This window comes from Mixophyes fleayi, chromosome 10 (genome assembly GCF_038048845.1).
Source record: "Mixophyes fleayi isolate aMixFle1 chromosome 10, aMixFle1.hap1, whole genome shotgun sequence".
NCBI lineage: Eukaryota > Metazoa > Chordata > Amphibia > Anura > Limnodynastidae > Mixophyes > Mixophyes fleayi.
In genome coordinates, this window is record NC_134411.1 from 22,205,975 (window position 1) to 22,224,790 (window position 18,816).

Consider the following 18,816-nt stretch of genomic DNA (forward strand, 5'->3'; position numbering starts at 1 on the left):
TACTCCAATGTCCTTCTGAAGAACTTCCTGGCTGAAGGGGTGGTCAGTGGACATGAAGTCTATGTTGCCTCTGCCAGCGACGATCCACACACTATTTTGAAGGTAATCTTTTCAACATATTGCATTAGGCATATAATAAAGAATTCGAGAGCTAGACTTTGAAAGCTGATCCTTTACCTGATTTCTGTGTGAGATCTTACTGTAATACTATTTCTTACATCACACTTACATTTATGAATATTATTTATTTTTCCACCTCTTCAAACAATATTATCTTCCCTATGTATGAAGCGTTTGGAGCCGTTACAATTAGCAAGGTTCTACTTTAAGCGCTAGGCATTTGAACCTATAGATGACCTTCATTATCATCATCACCATTTATTTATATAGCGCCACTAATTCTGCAGTGTTGTACAGAGAACTTATTTACATCAGTCCCTGCCCCATTGGGGCTTACAGTCTAAATTCCCTAACACACACAGACACAGACAGACACACAGACTAGGGTCAATTTGTTAGCAGCCAATTAACCTACTAGTATGTTTTTGGAGTGTGGGAGGAAACCGGAGCACCCGGAGGAAACCCACGCAAACACAGAGAGAACATACAAACTCCTCACAGATAAGGCCATTGTCGGGAATTAAACTCATGACCCCAGTGGTGTAAGGCAGAGGTGCTAACCACTTAGCCACCGTGCTGCCCATTCAGTGTTTGTACTTTCATACATGTGTGTGTTTTTGGAGGACACCCAAACATAGAACAGAATTTGTAACTTATGCACATTTCTCCATTTTTTGTGATAGTCATACTTATTATAAACAAAGTCAATTGATCAACCTGGATACATGGTTTCATATAGCTCCTAGAATGTTGTATCCCGCCATTAGTGATTCTCAGCTAGTGTGTCAGGACACATTTGTGTGTCACAGTGCTAGGCTGAATGCGTCACAAGATTTTATGTTTCAAAGTTGACAAGTTAACAGGATGGAGAATATTAAAGTGTACCTGTCATGTCGCTTTAATAGTACTGCCTGCATAAAAGCCTAATTGCAACATACAGTTATTAACACACATGACATTCTTGAGAAAAATGGATCTAAATCTGTGTACCTCATTCTTCGTCTTGTACGTCCCGTTAAAATGCCTTGGGCATTCTGTAAAGAAGTTGATTGTGTGGGCTGAAGATCATGTGACAGTAAATGTCATGTGATCATTCAGAACCATGTCATGTGATCATTCAGAACCATGTCATGTGATCATTCAGAACCATGTCATGTGATCATTCAGAACCAATGTGCGGAATGCTGGCACTTTTTAACAGTTTTGTTGTGCAATAAAAAAAGTTTCTCAGACTTTATTGAGCCTGCACCTGTCTGTACATGGGACGTTCATGTTTTCATTAATTTGCATGTCCCAGAAGGTGACAGACTTCACACAGACATGTAATCTGGTGTAACACATTATATATTATCTGTTCAAATATCTGTTTAATACGCTGTGTGTAGGTGACAGGTTCACTTTAGATATATACATTTTTTAGGGAAAACAAATTGGTTATATTTTCATCATTCAAATTTTATTTATCATATGTGATTAGAAATAATAAATTGTGGGGCAAGGGTGATTGTATGTAAAAGGTATATGCATCGATATTTACTTCAATAATGGTATGTGTCCAGCTTGGTCTGTGTTTGAGTGACATCCGATGACCTGACATAGCGGCTCCTATTTATTTTTTGGGATCACAAACATTTGGATTGGTGTTATTATAATAAACAGGCTAAAACTAGGCAGCTTTTTAGGATAACGATGGACAGTTTTAAATGAATGCAGTGGTCATAAATGGCAGCAGGTGAACTTATGAATATATGACCTCATCCTTCCCACCAGAAGCATTTCCAGTTGGACCTGCAGACTGCAAAAGTTGGTGCAGATTCATGATCCAGGGGCTGTTCCCAGATCGGCATATGGGTGCCCCTATGCAGTGGCGGAACTAGCATCGGTACATCGGGCCCATGGAGATAATGCATGGGGAGCTAGCGAGCTGTGGGCTCCGGTTCCTTCCTCTCTACTTCCCTGCATCGGGGCCCATGGAGATAATGGAGCCTGTTGCATGGGGAGCTAGCGAGTTGTGGGCTCCAGTTCCTTCCTCTCTAATTCCCTGCATCGGGGCCCATGGAGATAATGGAGCCTGCTGCACGGGGAGCTAGCGAGCTGTGGGCTCCGGTTCCTTCCTCTCTAATTCCCTGCATCGGGGCCCATGGAGATAATGGAGCCTGTTGCATGGGGAGCTAGCGAGCTGTGGGCTCCAGTTCCTTCCTCTCTAATTCCCTGCATCGGGGCCCATGGAGATAATGGAGCCTGCTGCACGGGGAGCTAGCGAGCTGTGGGCTCTGGTTCCAATCTCTCTACTTCCCTGCATCGGGGCCCAAAGCTCGCTAGTTCCGCCTCTGCCCCTATATATGTGTGAGGCGGACAATATACTCATTTGTACACAGTGAGAGGTTGGAAGGCCAGTCTACTCTGTATTTGTGAAGGCAGGCGATACACAAGAGGACTAAATCCTTACAGTCATGTCCAAAAGGACAGCATTTCAGTTTATGCACATTCTTACATCTGTAGGGAGTAACTGTACTGTTTACTGTCTATATTAGCCATAGAGTCTAATTTAACAGTGCCCCATTGGGAAAATTGTTGAATATGTTCTCTCCTTTGCTAAGCAATGATTGAAGAAAAAGAAGATCGGACAAGAGGCACCACTGTTTTTATTCAACAAGAAGAGTTATATAACCCATTATTTAGAAAGTATTTAGTGATTTAGTGTACTGCCCCTTTAACTCCGTCATTCAGTTGGACTCCAGTAGCAGGCAGTGGTTGTAGCCCACAAATTTCTTTTAGCAATTTCCATCTGCGTCCAGCTGTACAGCATTATACTGTCCCGCTCACATCACGTGAGCCTGCCAGCATACCAACATTATTACAAAGGAGTGACCGAAACACTGGCGCTGAAAACGTCTTTCACTAGCAGTGAAATGCTATAATTGTCCTGCTTTAATTTTATGATATGTAATTGCGATGTTCCTGAACCTATAAGCAAGACAAATATTGCTGATACTTGGAAGATGAGAAAGACATTCTTCCAGGACATAATTATCGGGGGGAAAAAAAATGTGTGTAACTAAAAGAGACAAGTAAAAGATAAAAAGCCCATCAACAGCGTAGGGTATATTATATACCACCCGGCAATTTATCCATCATCCTTTGAAAACATATTCATGCCTTTTGTACTCCCAGCTCTCTCAGAAAATCAGCTATGAAACGTAACAATGAAAGGACTTGCAAAAAAAAGGAGAAAAGACTGTCGTGCCTAGTGTTTTTCTAGACTATCAGATTGAGAGTACAAGCAGAATTCTCTGCACTTGCTCAGATCATCTGTCCCGGCTGTCACCGGGTGCTGGAATCTTTTGCCAAGATAAGTACAGAACTGTAACGTCAGCTCTTGATCTGTCTTTTATTTTCATATCAGAATTATAGGGTTTTTTTGTTGGTTTTTTTGCCTTTTATGTTTATATTTTTATTTGAATTAGTTATTATAAAAAATATGCTGAGAATTATTACCTGTTGCTATTAAAGTTTATCAAATGCCAGAATGCTTGGGCGTAGGGAACTGAGAAATCTTGGCTCAGCAAATAGCTGTGACTGTAGGCGAGCGTAAGAATCATATTAAGGGGGTTGTCCACTTGTTCTTTAGGGACAAACCCCCACATATGTACCCTCTTGGAGCAGTGCAAGGTCCATGCGATCGAGGCAATCAGCCCCCCCTTACAGGTGTGGGCTACCTGCAGCCCACTCTATATTCTTGATCCTGTTGGTTTAGAGGCAGACAATGATCCTGCCCAGCCGCTCTGATGGTGTTTTAAACCATCAGAGCAGCCGGGCAGCATCCTCTGCCTGGTCTCTGCTCACAAGGACAGAAATATAGTGGGCTGCAGACAGAGAGAAAGGGGGTGAGGCACCAAATCACTCCCCATAATAAAAGAAATCTTGGTCCGCCACTGTTTTCTAGGGGCTCCAAGTAATGGCCACCACCATCACCGGACAACAGAAGATCTATCGGATCTATATCATGTTCAGACGTACATAATCATTTACAAATATCAGGTTTCTTCAACTTATGAGTCAATCTTGCCTTTCAGTTACCTGTGTCTCACTGATTTTTCCTCAAGTCTCCACACAGATAGAAAGAAGGCTGCCCCAACCTTTTATTTATGTCTCACAGCTGCAGCCTGCTGAACAACCTGTTACTTGGCTAGGAGGCCAGAAGAAAACAGACAGCCCAGTGGCTTAGTGGTTAGCACTTCTGTCTCACAGTGCTGGGGTCATTAGTTTGATTCCCGACCATGGCCTTATCTGTGTGGAGTTTGTATGTTCTCCCCGTGTTTGCCTGGGTTTCCTCCGGGTGCTCCGGTTTCCTCCCACACTCTAAATACATACTTGTAGGTTAATTGGTTGCTATCAAAATTGACCCTAGTCTCTCTCTCTCTGTCTGTCTGTCTGTGTGTGTTAGAGAATTTAGACTGTAAGCTCCAATGGGGCAGGGACTGATGTGAGTGAGTTCTCTGTACAGCGCTGCGGAATCAGTGGCGCTATATAAATAAATGGTGATGATAATGAAGAGCAGAACTGGCCCAAGGAATGGAAGCCCGCCCACTCTCCTCCTTTCATTTTTCATTCCAAGGACACTTAAACTAACTTTTAATTGAGCCAATCACATTGTAAAGATATTTTTATAAAACACAGCAGAAAGTGTAGATTGGAGGGTGGGGGGGATGAATAGCAGGGTTAGTCCTTCTGCTAAACCACAGCAAAATTACAATCTGATTGGTTGTTATGGCTTACAGCATCTATTTTTGTTACATGTTTAGCTGTGCGCCGGTTTACATAAATGTCTCCTAGCATGGTGGTTTTTATGTTCTGCGACTAATACAGTCTGATGATTGTACCCAGTCTGATTTTTGAGTCTTGTTACTTACAGAACGAGGAAACTTGGAACCATCTAGATTAGGGTTTCTCAGCTCCAGACCTCAAGTACAGGTTATATGTCCAGGATTGTCTTGAGTTATTGTGCCAATAATCTTCTCTTTCCACTTTTCCCCACATTACATTTTGTTGGTATTTGAGTAATTGAATTGTAGAAATTCTAATCTAGAGTGCTGTCCATAGGAAAGGCTTTTTAGACATACAGAGGAAGATCGCAGCCTTAAAATGTATTTATGGACTGCAGAATTATCCTAATAATATAATTGCAATTCTGTATGGGGATAGGACAACGCACTATGACATTCTCTCATCTAGTGTGAAATAGGAGTGCCACATTTTGCACATATGAAAAGTTAACAAGTCTCTGACAATGAGCACCAGGGATTTTGTAAAGCATCCAATTTGGCTCAACTTTTTAGCCTTCCCTCTACTTTTCTTTCTTGTCACCTTTTATCTCATTTTTGGTGAATTATTTCACTGTAAATGTGGACTGCAGTCCTGCTTTTACTGCCACCTGCTTAACTCTGTTAGTGTTTCCCATTTATGAAGCTCACACAACAATACTGCTTTGTGTTAGTCTGAGTGCCACCCTGGGCTGTCAGAGCCTTCTGGCCCAACTACTGGATTGGGGTAACACTGATTGTAAGTAGGGATGTGCACCGGCCACTTTTGGTGTCTCGTGTTTTGGGTTCGGATTTGTTTTGCAAAAAACATAAAAAGTGCTAAAAACCAGTTTTGTGGGTTTTTTTTTTCACTCCTACGCTATTATTAACCTCAATAACATTCAATAACAATCATTTCCACTAATTTCCAGTCTATTCTGAACACCTCACAATATTGTTTTTAGGCCAAAAGGTTGCACCGAGGTAGCTTGAGCACATAATGCCAAAAAAAGAGATACAAGATGGAATTGTTATGGGCCCTCCCTCCCACCCCTCGCGAGTTTCGACGCGAGACTTGGACGACAGAGCCTCGTTTTAATTTTTTTGCCCGCCGGAAATATCCGAACAGTGCTCGGATCCCGTTCGGATCTACACTGTTCGGGTGGGCTCAGATTAGCGGAATCCGAGCCCGCTCATCTCTAATTGTAAGTATAATGTTTAGTATTTTTTCATATCCTGATGCAATGGTGGAAGTGGGGTGTATACGGTGGTATGCCCTACCGCCACTTCTCCTACTGCCTTCATTCCATTCCCTTTACATTTTTCATCCCACCATTTCTAAATATTCACTTCGACCACTGTCCTAATGAATTCCGTTCAAATCTAATTAAAAACAGTAGACTGAATCCCTAAACAGAAAATATTATAACCTGGAATCTGCCGATCAAAACCGGACAGGAGGTGACGCGCTAGTGTAGAGCCCCTGTAAAACTGTCCCTCGTTGTAATAGGTCACAGCTCTTTCTGCAAAAGCATATTTTCTCTAGCATACATAGCATTTTTTTATTTTAAAATCTGCATTTCTATGAAATATCACTTTAAATTTATTTTCTTCATCTGTCATCCTCTGCTACTTCTATGCTAAAAGGGCATGTACTGCTTTAAGCAATTAATGTTTCTTTCTTTTGCAAGAAAGTGACATGAAAGTTTAGAATTTACACTAGGGCAAGACAGTGGTAAACACGTTCCTTGTTTCAGCCTCTGGGTACTGTCATTATTCCAGAACCTTTTAACTCTTTTCTGTTCTCATGTTCCGTGATTAGCATAAGATCTGGTTTGTTATATTAATAAACTAAAATGAAAGTGCATTGGAAAGCAGCCTATTAACTGCCTTATTAAAGAGCCTTGTATTTTATTTAATATAAATGTATTTATTTATATAAATATAAAGACACTGTATGAAATGTCACACAATGATTTTAAATGACTTGGGCAACAATTCTCCTTTGTACCCAATCGTAAACCAGCATTGTTGCTATTAATGTCTATAGTGTTTGTGTTTGTGGCTCCTTTACCACCTATTCATTTCTGCTATGTAGGTTTTTTGATGTATCTATAGGCTCAGTCTGCTTCCAGTGGTGGTGTGTGACCCTCATACCATACGCCAAGGCTAATTTTTTTTCCCCTTCCAACGTATTTATTTGTAACAACATATCTGGTATACTTAAATCAGAGTGATGAAATGATGTTAAATTTAGGAGCTGCTCAGTCAAATCTAGAAGCCTGAACGATCTTCTCATGGCGTCAGGTTAGATTTGTAACCATTTATAGCAATATAATGACTCCCAAAAGATAGGCACCAGCAGTCATTTTTAGGCACATTGGCTAATGACTCCTGGGATTGTCCTGCACTCAATTGTGGTGTATTTTCAACCTGAGTATAGTTATAATAAACAGAAGTGTTGCTGTAATTAGTATTCTCTTTGTTATGTGCATGGTAGGAGTGATTGTCAGTGCTGTGCACTAGGTAGAGCAGGCCCCACGAGAATGGGCACCGTTATGTTCTCCTGAACCATTCTGCTACACCAAACCTCTGCCTGTTTCTGTCTCCTACTTCGAGGGGTGTGAGGGTCTTCAATTCGGCCAAGCACCCTACCCACCTATCCATAGATGTTGTAATTAGTACAACATATATCCAGTTACCTATAGGTCTTACATAGACTGTAAGAGTACATAACCCTCTTAATGAGGTCACCTTGTCGTTGTAGATGGCCATCCACAGTGTGATCAAAATATGCCTTAAGCTCCCCATTTTACCCTCTGGTATTATATTACATAGCAGTGTTGCAAAGTTTATTGTACATTCTATTGTAATTTGTATGTTAGTGATTAAAGTGATCTCCTGAGCTTTGGTTTGTGTTTTACAGGACATATGTATTTATTATATCACGCTTAATTCAGGAGTCTCCAAGAGATATGATTACTATGTACAAATACATTAGGGGTCAATACAGAGAACTTTCATGGGAACTTTTTACCCCAAGGACCATACACAGGACACGCGGTCACCCCCTAAGGTTAGAGGAGAGGAATTTTCTCAACCAGCAAAGGAAGGGGTTCTTTACTGTAAGGGCAGTCAAGATATGGAATTCACTGTCAGGGAAGGTTGTGATGGCAGATTCAATAGATATGTTTAAGAAAGGGTTAGACAAATTTTTAGCGGAAAGGTGTATCCAGGGATACGACCGTTAATTAAAATGAAGGATAGTAGTGGATATAGGGTACAAATAGGACTGCAATATTGAGTCTGGGGGGATTTTCACAATTGAAACAGATTGGCGGTTGCTTACTCTGGGTCAATTTCAAATATAAGTGCAGGATCGCAGGAGATGCAAAATAGGTTGAACTTGATGGACTGGTGTCTTTTTTTTTCAACCTCATCAACTATGTTACTATGTATTACAGGAGATGATATACAGCAAGGTTGCGGAATTGCTAGTTAATCATAGAACTTTTATACTTTGCTTTTATTGTCAGGATGGTGAAGTAAATTGACAGCATAGAGTTCCACACTCATTCTTGTGACCCTAATGCTACATAGGCAGAGACCAGAGATGGTGACTAGGGAGACCAACTCCCTAGCCACCGGGCACTATCTGGCATCGGTCACAATGCCTAAAAGCACAATACAGGGTTTTTACACTTGAGACTCCTCCCACAGACCTAGCTTGATGGACAGGCGACACTCCAATTTTGTTTTGCCTTTAAAAGGGAATTCTCTGCAGGTGTTCTGTAATTGCTCTTCGCTGCAAACACACCTTGACAGCTTTGCTGTTAGCTGTGGAAAAGACCCTTTCAAAGCATGTAAGTTGGATCACACTTTATACTTTTACTTTCCTACACGTCTTACACCTGTATACCTTAACCTAGGTGCAATGCTATACCTGTGTGTAACCCAGACTTTACCTGCAGACTGTCAGCTGAATAGCTGATTCCTTTCTTTGAGGCATATATATATATATATATATATATATATATATATATATATATATATATATATATATATATATATATATATATATATATATATAAAAAGTTCCAAAACGGTGTTCACCGCTCAAACACTGGAATCTGGATAAGTTTATATAAAAAAACGACCATCAGAGGGTCGGGCTTATTAATTGGTGGACAATTATTAATTTGGCTGGAGAACCCCTTTATAATTAAACTATGCAAGTTTTTTTCATGGAAAGCTATTGGGATTGTGGCACATTTACTGTAATATGCACATTATAATAAGATGTTTCATTTATAGTATATATAATATATGTATTTTCCTAATGTTACCTCCTAGCAGCTGACTCTCACCACCAACAGAGAGGAGAAGCAGTGACTGTTCACCTGGAGGTCTTCTCCCTTTGTAGGTATTCAAGCTGTTGGCACAGTAGGTGTAGATTACATTCAGCACCTGGTTGGATGGCCGGTACGTCCAATCAGGTGTCGCTTTCAGTGCATACCGTACTTTGCAATGTGAATCTTTTGCCCGGTCATTAGGAGTAAAAACTCTCAGCTCCTTCTCGTCTCCGTAGGTGCTTACAGGTGGCAGTAAAATGACATAATGGTGGAGGTGTGGATTTGCTACACAGGCAGAATTAGTATTGTTGTCCCAGTGTTTAAAGGACCACCATATTTAAAATACATCATAATGCATTTTACAACATTGACAATTACATAGGTAACAGTGTACATTTGTATGTGTGTTTACTATGCTCTGGTATGAGCCATTAACTTGTGCCCCACAGTCACAGCCTTATCTGTTTGACAGTTATACAGTTGATGCAAGTTCTTGTCATTCTGTATATCCATCTGCGAAGGTCACAAATAGTTTGCATAAAGGAATTTTCATTTTAATTTAGTGATCTCCTAATCTTTGCTTAAAATGATTTAATATTATTAAATATTGTGGGGTATCACCATGATCTTCACAATCTTGGTAGTTTTGGCTATGGTTGTAGCTTTCATGTATTACCAAAGGGTTGATTGACAAATTAAATGCAAATGTACAGTGCACGCATCATTTCCCGTCTTGACTACTGTAACCTTCTGTTCACACTCCCTCCAGCTCCCTGCGCTCAGCCAATGACCGCCGCTTCTCCTTCACCCTGATCACTTCATCCCATTCCCGAATCCAATATTTCTCCCGAGCTGCCCCCCTCCATTGGAGTGACCTCCCACGCTCCATCCGACTGTCCTCTAATTTGTGCTCCTTGAAGCGGACACTTATAACTCACCTCTTCCTCAAAGCCTACCAGTCTTCCACCTAACCCTCTCTCCACGCTCGTCTCTTCACCTCTCTCTCCGTTCCCCTTGCTTGATCCCAGTGGCGGAGCCAGGGGTGGGCGATCGGGGCAATCGCCCCCCCTAGCAGGGGCTTGCTGCCGGCGGCTGCACAGTATGTGCAGGTCCGCTCGGCAGTTACAGGCAGGGACAGTGTGCTGCCCGCCCGCTCTGATTGTGTTTAAAACACAGAGTGGGCATGCAGCACACTGTCCCTGCCTGTCACTACCGAGCGGACCTGCACATACTGTGCAGGCGCCGGCAGCCTCAGAAGTCAGAAAGGGGGCGGGGCCTAAATCCCCCCCCCCCCCCTAAATCGCCCCCGTTATAACAATTTCCTAGATCCGCCCCTACTTGATCCTCCTGCGCTTGATCCCCTATGTGCCTGCTGTCTGTTTGCCCTCCCTTTAGGATGTAAGCTCTCATGAGCAGGGCCCTCTTCCCTCCTGTCTCTATACATTTCTTCTGCTCCAACCTCACTATAATTGTTATGTCTGGAGTCTTAGGGGCCAATTCAATTCTGCCGCGAATAGCGCAGCGTTAACAGTATTATCGTTTAATACAGTAATTTTAGCCTGGATTTCATCTCGCAGCTCAGGGAGCTGCGAATAAAGATTCACCGTTTAAATTACCGTATTAAGGGTAATTATGCGCAGTTTTACCGTATTAACAGTAAAACTGCTAACGCTGCGTTATTTTAGGCAGAATTGAATTGGCCCCTTGGTATTACTCATTTATTGTTATGTACTGTATTACCCTGTTTGGTCCACTGTTTGTATTGTGTAGGGCGCCACGGAAACCATGTAGCGCATTAGAAATAAATAATAATAATCCGTTAAAAGCGATCAGCAACTCCCTTGATCTAGTTCAGAATTGATGAAGCAAGAACATGTCTGGTAGCTGTGTAGGGTTATTGCACATCAGGAGGTATATTTACTAAACTGCGGGTTTGAAAAAGTGGAGATGTTGCCTATAGCAACCAATCAGATTCTAGTTATTATTTATTTAATACATTCTAAAAATTGACAGCTAGAATCTGATTGGTTGCTATAGGCAACATCTCCACTTTTTCAAACCCGCAGTTTAGTCAATATACCTCCTGGGGGTAAATGTATCAAGCTGAGAGTTTTCTGGCAGGTTTGAAAAGCCAATCAGATTCTAGTTATTATTTATTTAGTACATTCTACAAAATGATAGCTAAAATCTGATTGGTTGCTATAGGCAACATCTCCACTTTTCAAACCCACCAGAAAACTCTCAGCTTGATGCATTTACCTCCTGGGGGTAAATGTATCAATCTGCGGGAACTTCAACACCCGCGTGTTCAGCCTCTTCCGCGATTAAATTTCAAGCGGCGATGCATTGTAAAGGGAAGTTAACCCTTTACAATGCAGCGCCGCTTGAAATGTAATCACGGAAGAGGCTGAACACGCAGGTGTTGAAGTTCCCGCAGATTGATACATTTACCCCATGGTCTTTGTTTGTACATAACTTGCAATGGGTAAGTAAGTTCTCATGTGAAGGTAATGTGTGCCAGGGCCCATAAGGCATATTGCCCTCGCTGTAGATGGTTGTTTGTAGAGGATTAGTTCCTTTGCTTCAATCAGCATAGATAATTAGTAGTTGTTTCAGTCTTCAAACACGTGTCAGCTTGGCAAAGTGTTTGTAATTATGTAATTATATGACACCTATTTTAGGTTAAAATGAACGCACATACCCCATCCCACCGGGTGTGGCATAATCCCAATTCTGCACCACCCCTCTAATCGTTTAATTGCTGTTTTAGTAGATTCCATTTGATTAACACCCCTGAGAGCTGCTTCGTGGAGCCTGTATGATCTTATAACCTGAGCTACCTGCATTAGGAGCCCGACATCTGTATCCTCAACATATTCTCCTGGGATTTACAAGGCCTGGCCTTTTTAAGAGTACATAATCCAGTAACTCGGTTTTAATCCAGTCAAAGGGAAAAAAGCTAAATGTTGGCAGAATCTTCCGGAAAAGTAATGGCTAGAAGTCTGCCAAGTTGGAGAAGTCCGGTTACTCAGCGCTAAGATCGTATGACTGTGGGATCCAGTGGGCCAGTGACCGAACATCTGTCGGACACTAGATTTACTGATTCAAACTGGGATTCACAGTCATTTTGGTCCTACAGGAAGAATTTAGAGCAAATTTTGTCTAAAACAACCATATTGGCTGTGAAATCTCTTCACCCATAAACATTTTCCACCTGGACCATTCAGCAGAATCCATGACTTCGTCCCTCCCTCAGGCTCTGCTGGTCTAATAGTCAGGACAATTTCCTATGGAATATGTCCCAAATATGTCTAATGTACACACTAACTAGTCTCCGAAAGCTGTCCATCCATCCTGCAGCCAGTGTGGACCCCAAGTTGAAGAACATAAACCCATTATGTCTAGCCTTCCCTTGTAGCTTAAACCCTTTACTTCCTTAAATCGGAATCGTTTAATTCTTCTAAGGCCCTGTATGTATCACTTACTCTGTACAACGCTGCAGAAGTTATTGTTTCTTATTAATTAAATAATTAATAATAGGTAAAAAAAAATAGGATGTAACCTCGTTGATCTATAGTTTTTTTTTAAGTGGAGTTAACCTTTAGACTATTTTACTTTTAAACAACTAATTAGCATTTTAAAGGATGAGTCATTCAGGAATTTAAGTAAAGTATAGGAGAAACACGTGAGCTTCTATTGGGTCGGCCGCAGGTGTTCTGTCACATGAGGTAACCATCATGTGTTTCCTGCTCTCTTATGCATAGCAACTAGTCTCCGTTCAGCTCTGTTATTGTTCATTGCTGCATCAAGCACAGACTAAAAGGTGTCATTTTGTTGTAGCAAATATATTGCTCTGTAAACTGCTATGTACTTATAATAAATAGAGATGCTCAGGCTCGGTTCCTCGAGAACCGAACACACCCGAACTTAGGGGATCCGAGTACTGAGCTGAGTGTCGCACACCCTCGGAATTGAAAACGAGGCAAAATGTCATTGTTATGTCGTCGGTTCTCGGATCTCGCATCTCGCCAGTTTTGAATTCCTTTTTGGGATCCAACATAGCAAGGGGTGGGAGGGAGGGTGGACCCCAATTTTTCTTTTCTGCCACTGCTGTGTGCCAATGTTAGATGTGGTAGGAACTGCCATGTGTTTGTGTCATTGCTCTGTCGCTTACCATCCAGCCAGGTCGCTGCAGTATTTGTCCGAAAGTGTATGAAAATAATATTGTGACCTGTGAGGTGGTCAAAATTGACTGCAAATGACTTGAAATTAGTGTTATTGAGGTTAGTAATAATGTAGGAACAAAAAAAGAACAAAATTATGTGATTTTAGCATATTTTAAGATTTTTTCTAAAAAAATCCAAAACCAAAACACGAAGCTAATCCAAAGCCAAAACCAAAACCAGTTCACGGGGGTCAGTGAGCATCTCTGATAATAAGAGATTGCTTTATAAGCATAGTAAAATAAAAATAGTGGCTCGCTGATTGACGAGAGAAGTTTCATCCTATGAAACAAAATGACTAAGCAATAGACAGCCAACGCCATTCATTAGTTCCGTACCAAGCATTGCTTCGTTTTTTAATTGTAATTAGTCAAGGGTTTTGTAGCCTATAGTCACTGTTCCTTTAGTGGCTTAGGTGCCGGATTAAGAGCTCTTCTGCATTATTGAAGTCCCCGGAAGAAGCATGTTAGGTTGGAGTAGGCTGGCAGAGACTGTTCATAAACACAGTTTGAGATTTGGAGAATCTCTGGAGCAGAAAATTCTTCTTTGAAGCAGACAGTTTCAAACACAGATTTTAATATTTGAACATCATCTCTGCTTAACTAGGATTATGTGAGAATTTAATGAAAACGTATCCAAGACAGAAGCTTTGTAAACTACGAGATCCCTTTTCATTTCAAGTATAAAGTGCATTTCATTGCCCTGGTGATGTAGGATATCAACAGTTGTTATGTTTGTGAATGTAGCTTACTCTGTTGGCTGTGGAACCTAAGAAGGAAGTGACTCAGTGATTAAGAGCACTTCAAATAAACAATTGAAAATGTTGTAGCTGGTGTCTGCTGTCAAGAAATTCAGAGAATGGTATTGTCTTTTCTTTTTCTTTTTTATGGAAACTTTTCATTTTTATATAAAAAATACAATAGTAATTTAATTGTATCTCCACATTAATTTGACATAAAATGTGATCTGATCCAAGATTAATCCTAATAAATGTAAACTGATTAAAGAACAATCGTACTTTTTCATAGCTTTATTGAACACATTGATCCAACATTTCAAGTCTTTGTTAGGAGAAGTTGGATAACCAGCTTTATTAAAGGAGACATGAGTTTGAGGGCCCCTTATCTATCGAATAACAGCCTTGTTGGCACTATGAAAGTTTGCTCTCCACGACACAGGTTTGTGGAAGTGAATTAATAGATTAATTGATTAATAAAGAAGTGTAGGGTTCTGAGGAAAACCGTTGTCCCTTGTCACAAAATTTTTTGCAAAAATCTGGCCTTTAGTGTTCTACAAGCAGGAACACAGGGGTGAAAAGGGCAAACAAGGCCACCAGTCTGTGGTGGCACTAAGCCTTTGATTTTTAAAGCCCAGAATCAGTCAATTTGGGGGCCGTGCTGGCGACCGTTTACTGCTCACTCCCTATGCTCACTCCCTACTGCTCACTCCCTATGTTACCAGCCAGCACAGTAGATTTATGTATTTAATGGTGGATTTGCAGAATTGATATCGGGCTTTAGTCATGTTGACATCATGAGTTGAGCAGCATCGCTCCATCTCCTCTACACAATCCCAATGCTGGGAGCCAGACACTCCTCTCGCATTAACTTCACTCAAGTTAGGTTCAAAGATAAAGTATTGTGTTGGGCCTTTGAAGGCAGTTTCAGGGCACTGCAGTTATGGCATGGTCTGGGCTGTAGGCATTTCTGGTGCCGTTTAAGTATATGAGCACTGATTGGTATAATTTGTGCTTTGGGCACCTCTGGTGATAACTGCTTGGACTATGTGGGCATTAGGCATCTCTTCTGGTTTTTATTCACATGGGTACTGCTTGTACAATATGTCTAGTGGGTGCATTTGCTGGTATTTAATTGTGTGAGCATTGCTAATATAATTTGGGCATTGTTCACCTTAAGCCGCATGAGAACTGCCGGTATAATCTGGGCAATGAACACCTCTTCTAGTACTTGATCATATGGGCATTACTGGCATAATCCACAAAGTTAGCACCTCTACTGATGTTTAATCATTTGGAGATTGAAAGCATATTCTGGGCAACTCTGGACTTGTGGGCACTGCTGGTTTAATCTGGGCATTGGGCACCTCTTCTAGCATGCAATCATGCAGATACTCCTAATATAATCTGGGCTCTGTAAATTGGGGCAGTAAATTCTCTTGTATGTATGGCGTACGTATTTGCCGGGGAACTATATTGTGGGCTGGTGAATTATAGATTGTGCCCGGAAATTTTACAGAAGAAATTCAGTCTTTCAGTCTGTGAGGTGAAGCCTAACAAGGGTCAGGACAAACCCTATGACCCCCCCCCCCCCCCCCCCCCAAGTCACTGTTGGGTACCTCCACATCAACATGACAGATGTCAGGATATTTAAAGGTCAGTTGTAAGAAGCATGATGAAGTCATGGGGAGAACTTTGTCGTAGCCTGAAACACTCCCACACCCATCCATCCTAGCCAGGCTACAACCGTAGCTAAGGAACGATCTGTTTACTGAAGAAGAAGAAAGAGTCACTTTAGGAAACGAGTGCTTGGGGACAGCCACATCTCACTTGGTTTGCCACATTGAAGGTGACTGATGTGAAATGGTTAATCCTCTCCTGAGACCTTCATGGGACAAATGACAAGATTGTAAGCAGAGATGGCACAGAGAGAGGTGACAGCAACAGGTGTGTCCCTGATTACAGCATAAGCACAACTTCAAACAATGGCCATCTGGGGAGCGAAGGAAGAGTGCTTAGCTGCGATCTCTTGTAATGATCAGGTCGCTGCCATTGTGTAATTGAGATGAACAGATAGCTGCACTCACAATGCCATGCAGGTGTTACTGGGAGGACAGTGGATTACCTGCCTGATTGTGACAACAACACACCTGGGAAATTAATTCATTTTATCTCTAGGAATGTGTAATTACATTAAAGGGTAATGCACGCTGTGTCGGGGAAGCACTCCCGCACCTAGCAGTCAGCAAATCATTAGATGACCGACTTGATCAATAGACCTGTATTGAAATAGCAGTAAACATTTCAAGGGGTTAATATACGTGACATGTTCAGGCATTTCTGAGGGGAGATGGCCATGATGACCTCTTTCAACATGGGAAATACTGTGTTGAGAATGTAAATCTGACTCCACAAAATCCTTCCTTGGATTGTCCAGTTCTATCAATACAAACATGTGATGTGATTGCATCATGTAATGCACCTGATAAAGATGTGACAACTGATCCATCCTGAAGATGTTGCATTTTATATCTCAAATTTAACAATCATTTAACATAGATCAGTTCTCATGCTCACATGTCCAGAATACTCAAAGGGTAGGCTAGATAGGATAGGCGGCTATACCAGGGCTGGCCAACCTGTGGCGCTCCAGGTGTTGTGATACTACAAGTCCCAGCATGCCCTGCTAGCTCACTGCTGACTATTTACAAGCAATGATGCTTTGCCTTTAAATAGCCAGCCGAGGGCTGGCAGGGCATGCTGGGACTTGTAGTTTCACAACACCTGGAGAGCCACAATTTGTCCAGGTCTGTTCTAAGCTCTTATTGGGGAAGGGGCTGTAGACATAACAAGTAACATTGTGATTGTAAGCCGGGCAGCCAGTCATTACAAATCAGTATGACATGCACAGTTCTGTGACATCACAGTTACTTATTAATGGAAGCAGCCTCTGAGGGACCGTTCATTCATGTCGTCACCAGGCACTAAGTCTTTCATTATTGCAGGGTAATATAATATTGGGATACTGCTGGGGTCATATGGGGCAGGACCTGCCAGGAAGACATTAGACATGGATTATATAAGGGAAATGCTGCTATAATCAATGCTGCTATAGATTGTGGCACTGTTGGTAAAATGTGCGAGTTTCATGGTTTCCAGGAGCCTAACTGGCTTAGGGTCCCGTTTGGTCTTAATTTAGCTCTGATTGCAGGACATCTTCTTACATTTTTTTTTATTATACTATAAAAATTGCCCTGTAGCAATATACTTAATTTACCTTATTTGCCTGTTTTGCCTTTTTGACCTGAATTATACTGCACACAACTCCACTCGTCACTGTATACTGCACACAACTCCACTCGTCACTGTGTACTGCACACAACTCCACTCGTCACTGTGTACTGCACACAACTCCACTCCTCGCAATATACTGCACACAACTCCGCTCATCGCTATATACTGCACACAACTCCACTCGTCACTGTGTACTGCACACAACTCCACTCGTCACTGTATACTGCACACAACTCCACTCGTCACTGTGTACTGCACACAACTCCACTCGTCACTGTGTACTGCACACAACTCCACTCCTCGCAATATACTGCACACAACTCCACTCGTCACTGTATACTGCACACAACTCCACTCGTCACTGTATACTGCACACAACTCCACTCGTCACTGTGTACTGCACACAACTCCACTCGTCACTGTGTACTGCACACAACTCCACTCGTCACTGTGTACTGCACACAACTCCACTCGTCACTGTGTACTGCACACAACTCCACTCCTCGCAATATACTGCACACAACTCCGCTCATCGCTATATACTACACACAACTCCACTCGTCACTGTATATTGCACATAACTCCACTCGTCACTGTATACTGCACACAACTCCACTCGTCACTGTATATTGCACATAACTCCACTCGTCAGTGTATACTGCACACAACTCCACTCGTCAGTGTATACTGCACACAACTCCACTCGTCAGTGTATACTGCACACAACTCCACTCGTCACTGTATACTGCACACAACTCCACTCGTCACTGTATACTGCACACAACTCCACTCGTCACTGTGTACTGCACACAACTCCACTCATCGCTATATACTGCACACAACTCCACTCGTCACTGTATACTGCACACAACTCCACTCGTCACTGTATACTGCACACAACTCCACTCGTCACTGTATACTGCACACAACTCCACTCGTCACTGTATACTGCACACAACTCCACTCGTCACTATATACTGCACACAACTCCACTCGTCACTGTGTACTGCACACAACTCCACTCGTCACTGTGTACTGCACACAACTCCACTCGTCACTGTGTACTGCACACAACTCCACTCGTCACTGTGTACTGCACACAACTCCACTCGTCAGTGTATACTGCACACAACTCCACTCGTCACTGTGTACTGCACACAACTCCACTCGTCACTGTATACTGCACACAACTCCACTCGTCACTGTATACTGCACACAACTCCACTCGTCACTGTATACTGCACACAACTCCACTCGTTACTGTATACTGCACACAACTCCACTCGTCA

At 42.0% G+C, this 18,816-nt stretch overlaps 1 protein-coding gene across 3 annotated transcripts in view; it reads left to right on the plus strand.

Annotated features, from left to right (window-relative positions):
• Window positions 1–18,816, plus strand: part of ELP4 (elongator acetyltransferase complex subunit 4) — a 194,784-nt gene that overhangs the window by 22,493 nt on the left and 153,475 nt on the right. For all 3 annotated transcript variants that reach the window (XM_075188034.1, XM_075188036.1, XM_075188035.1), the window contains exon 3: window positions 1–102. This exon is cut by the window's left edge and continues 20 nt beyond it. In XM_075188034.1, coding sequence (XP_075044135.1) covers window positions 1–102 — 102 coding nt within the window. The remainder of the gene's footprint in view (window positions 103–18,816) is intronic.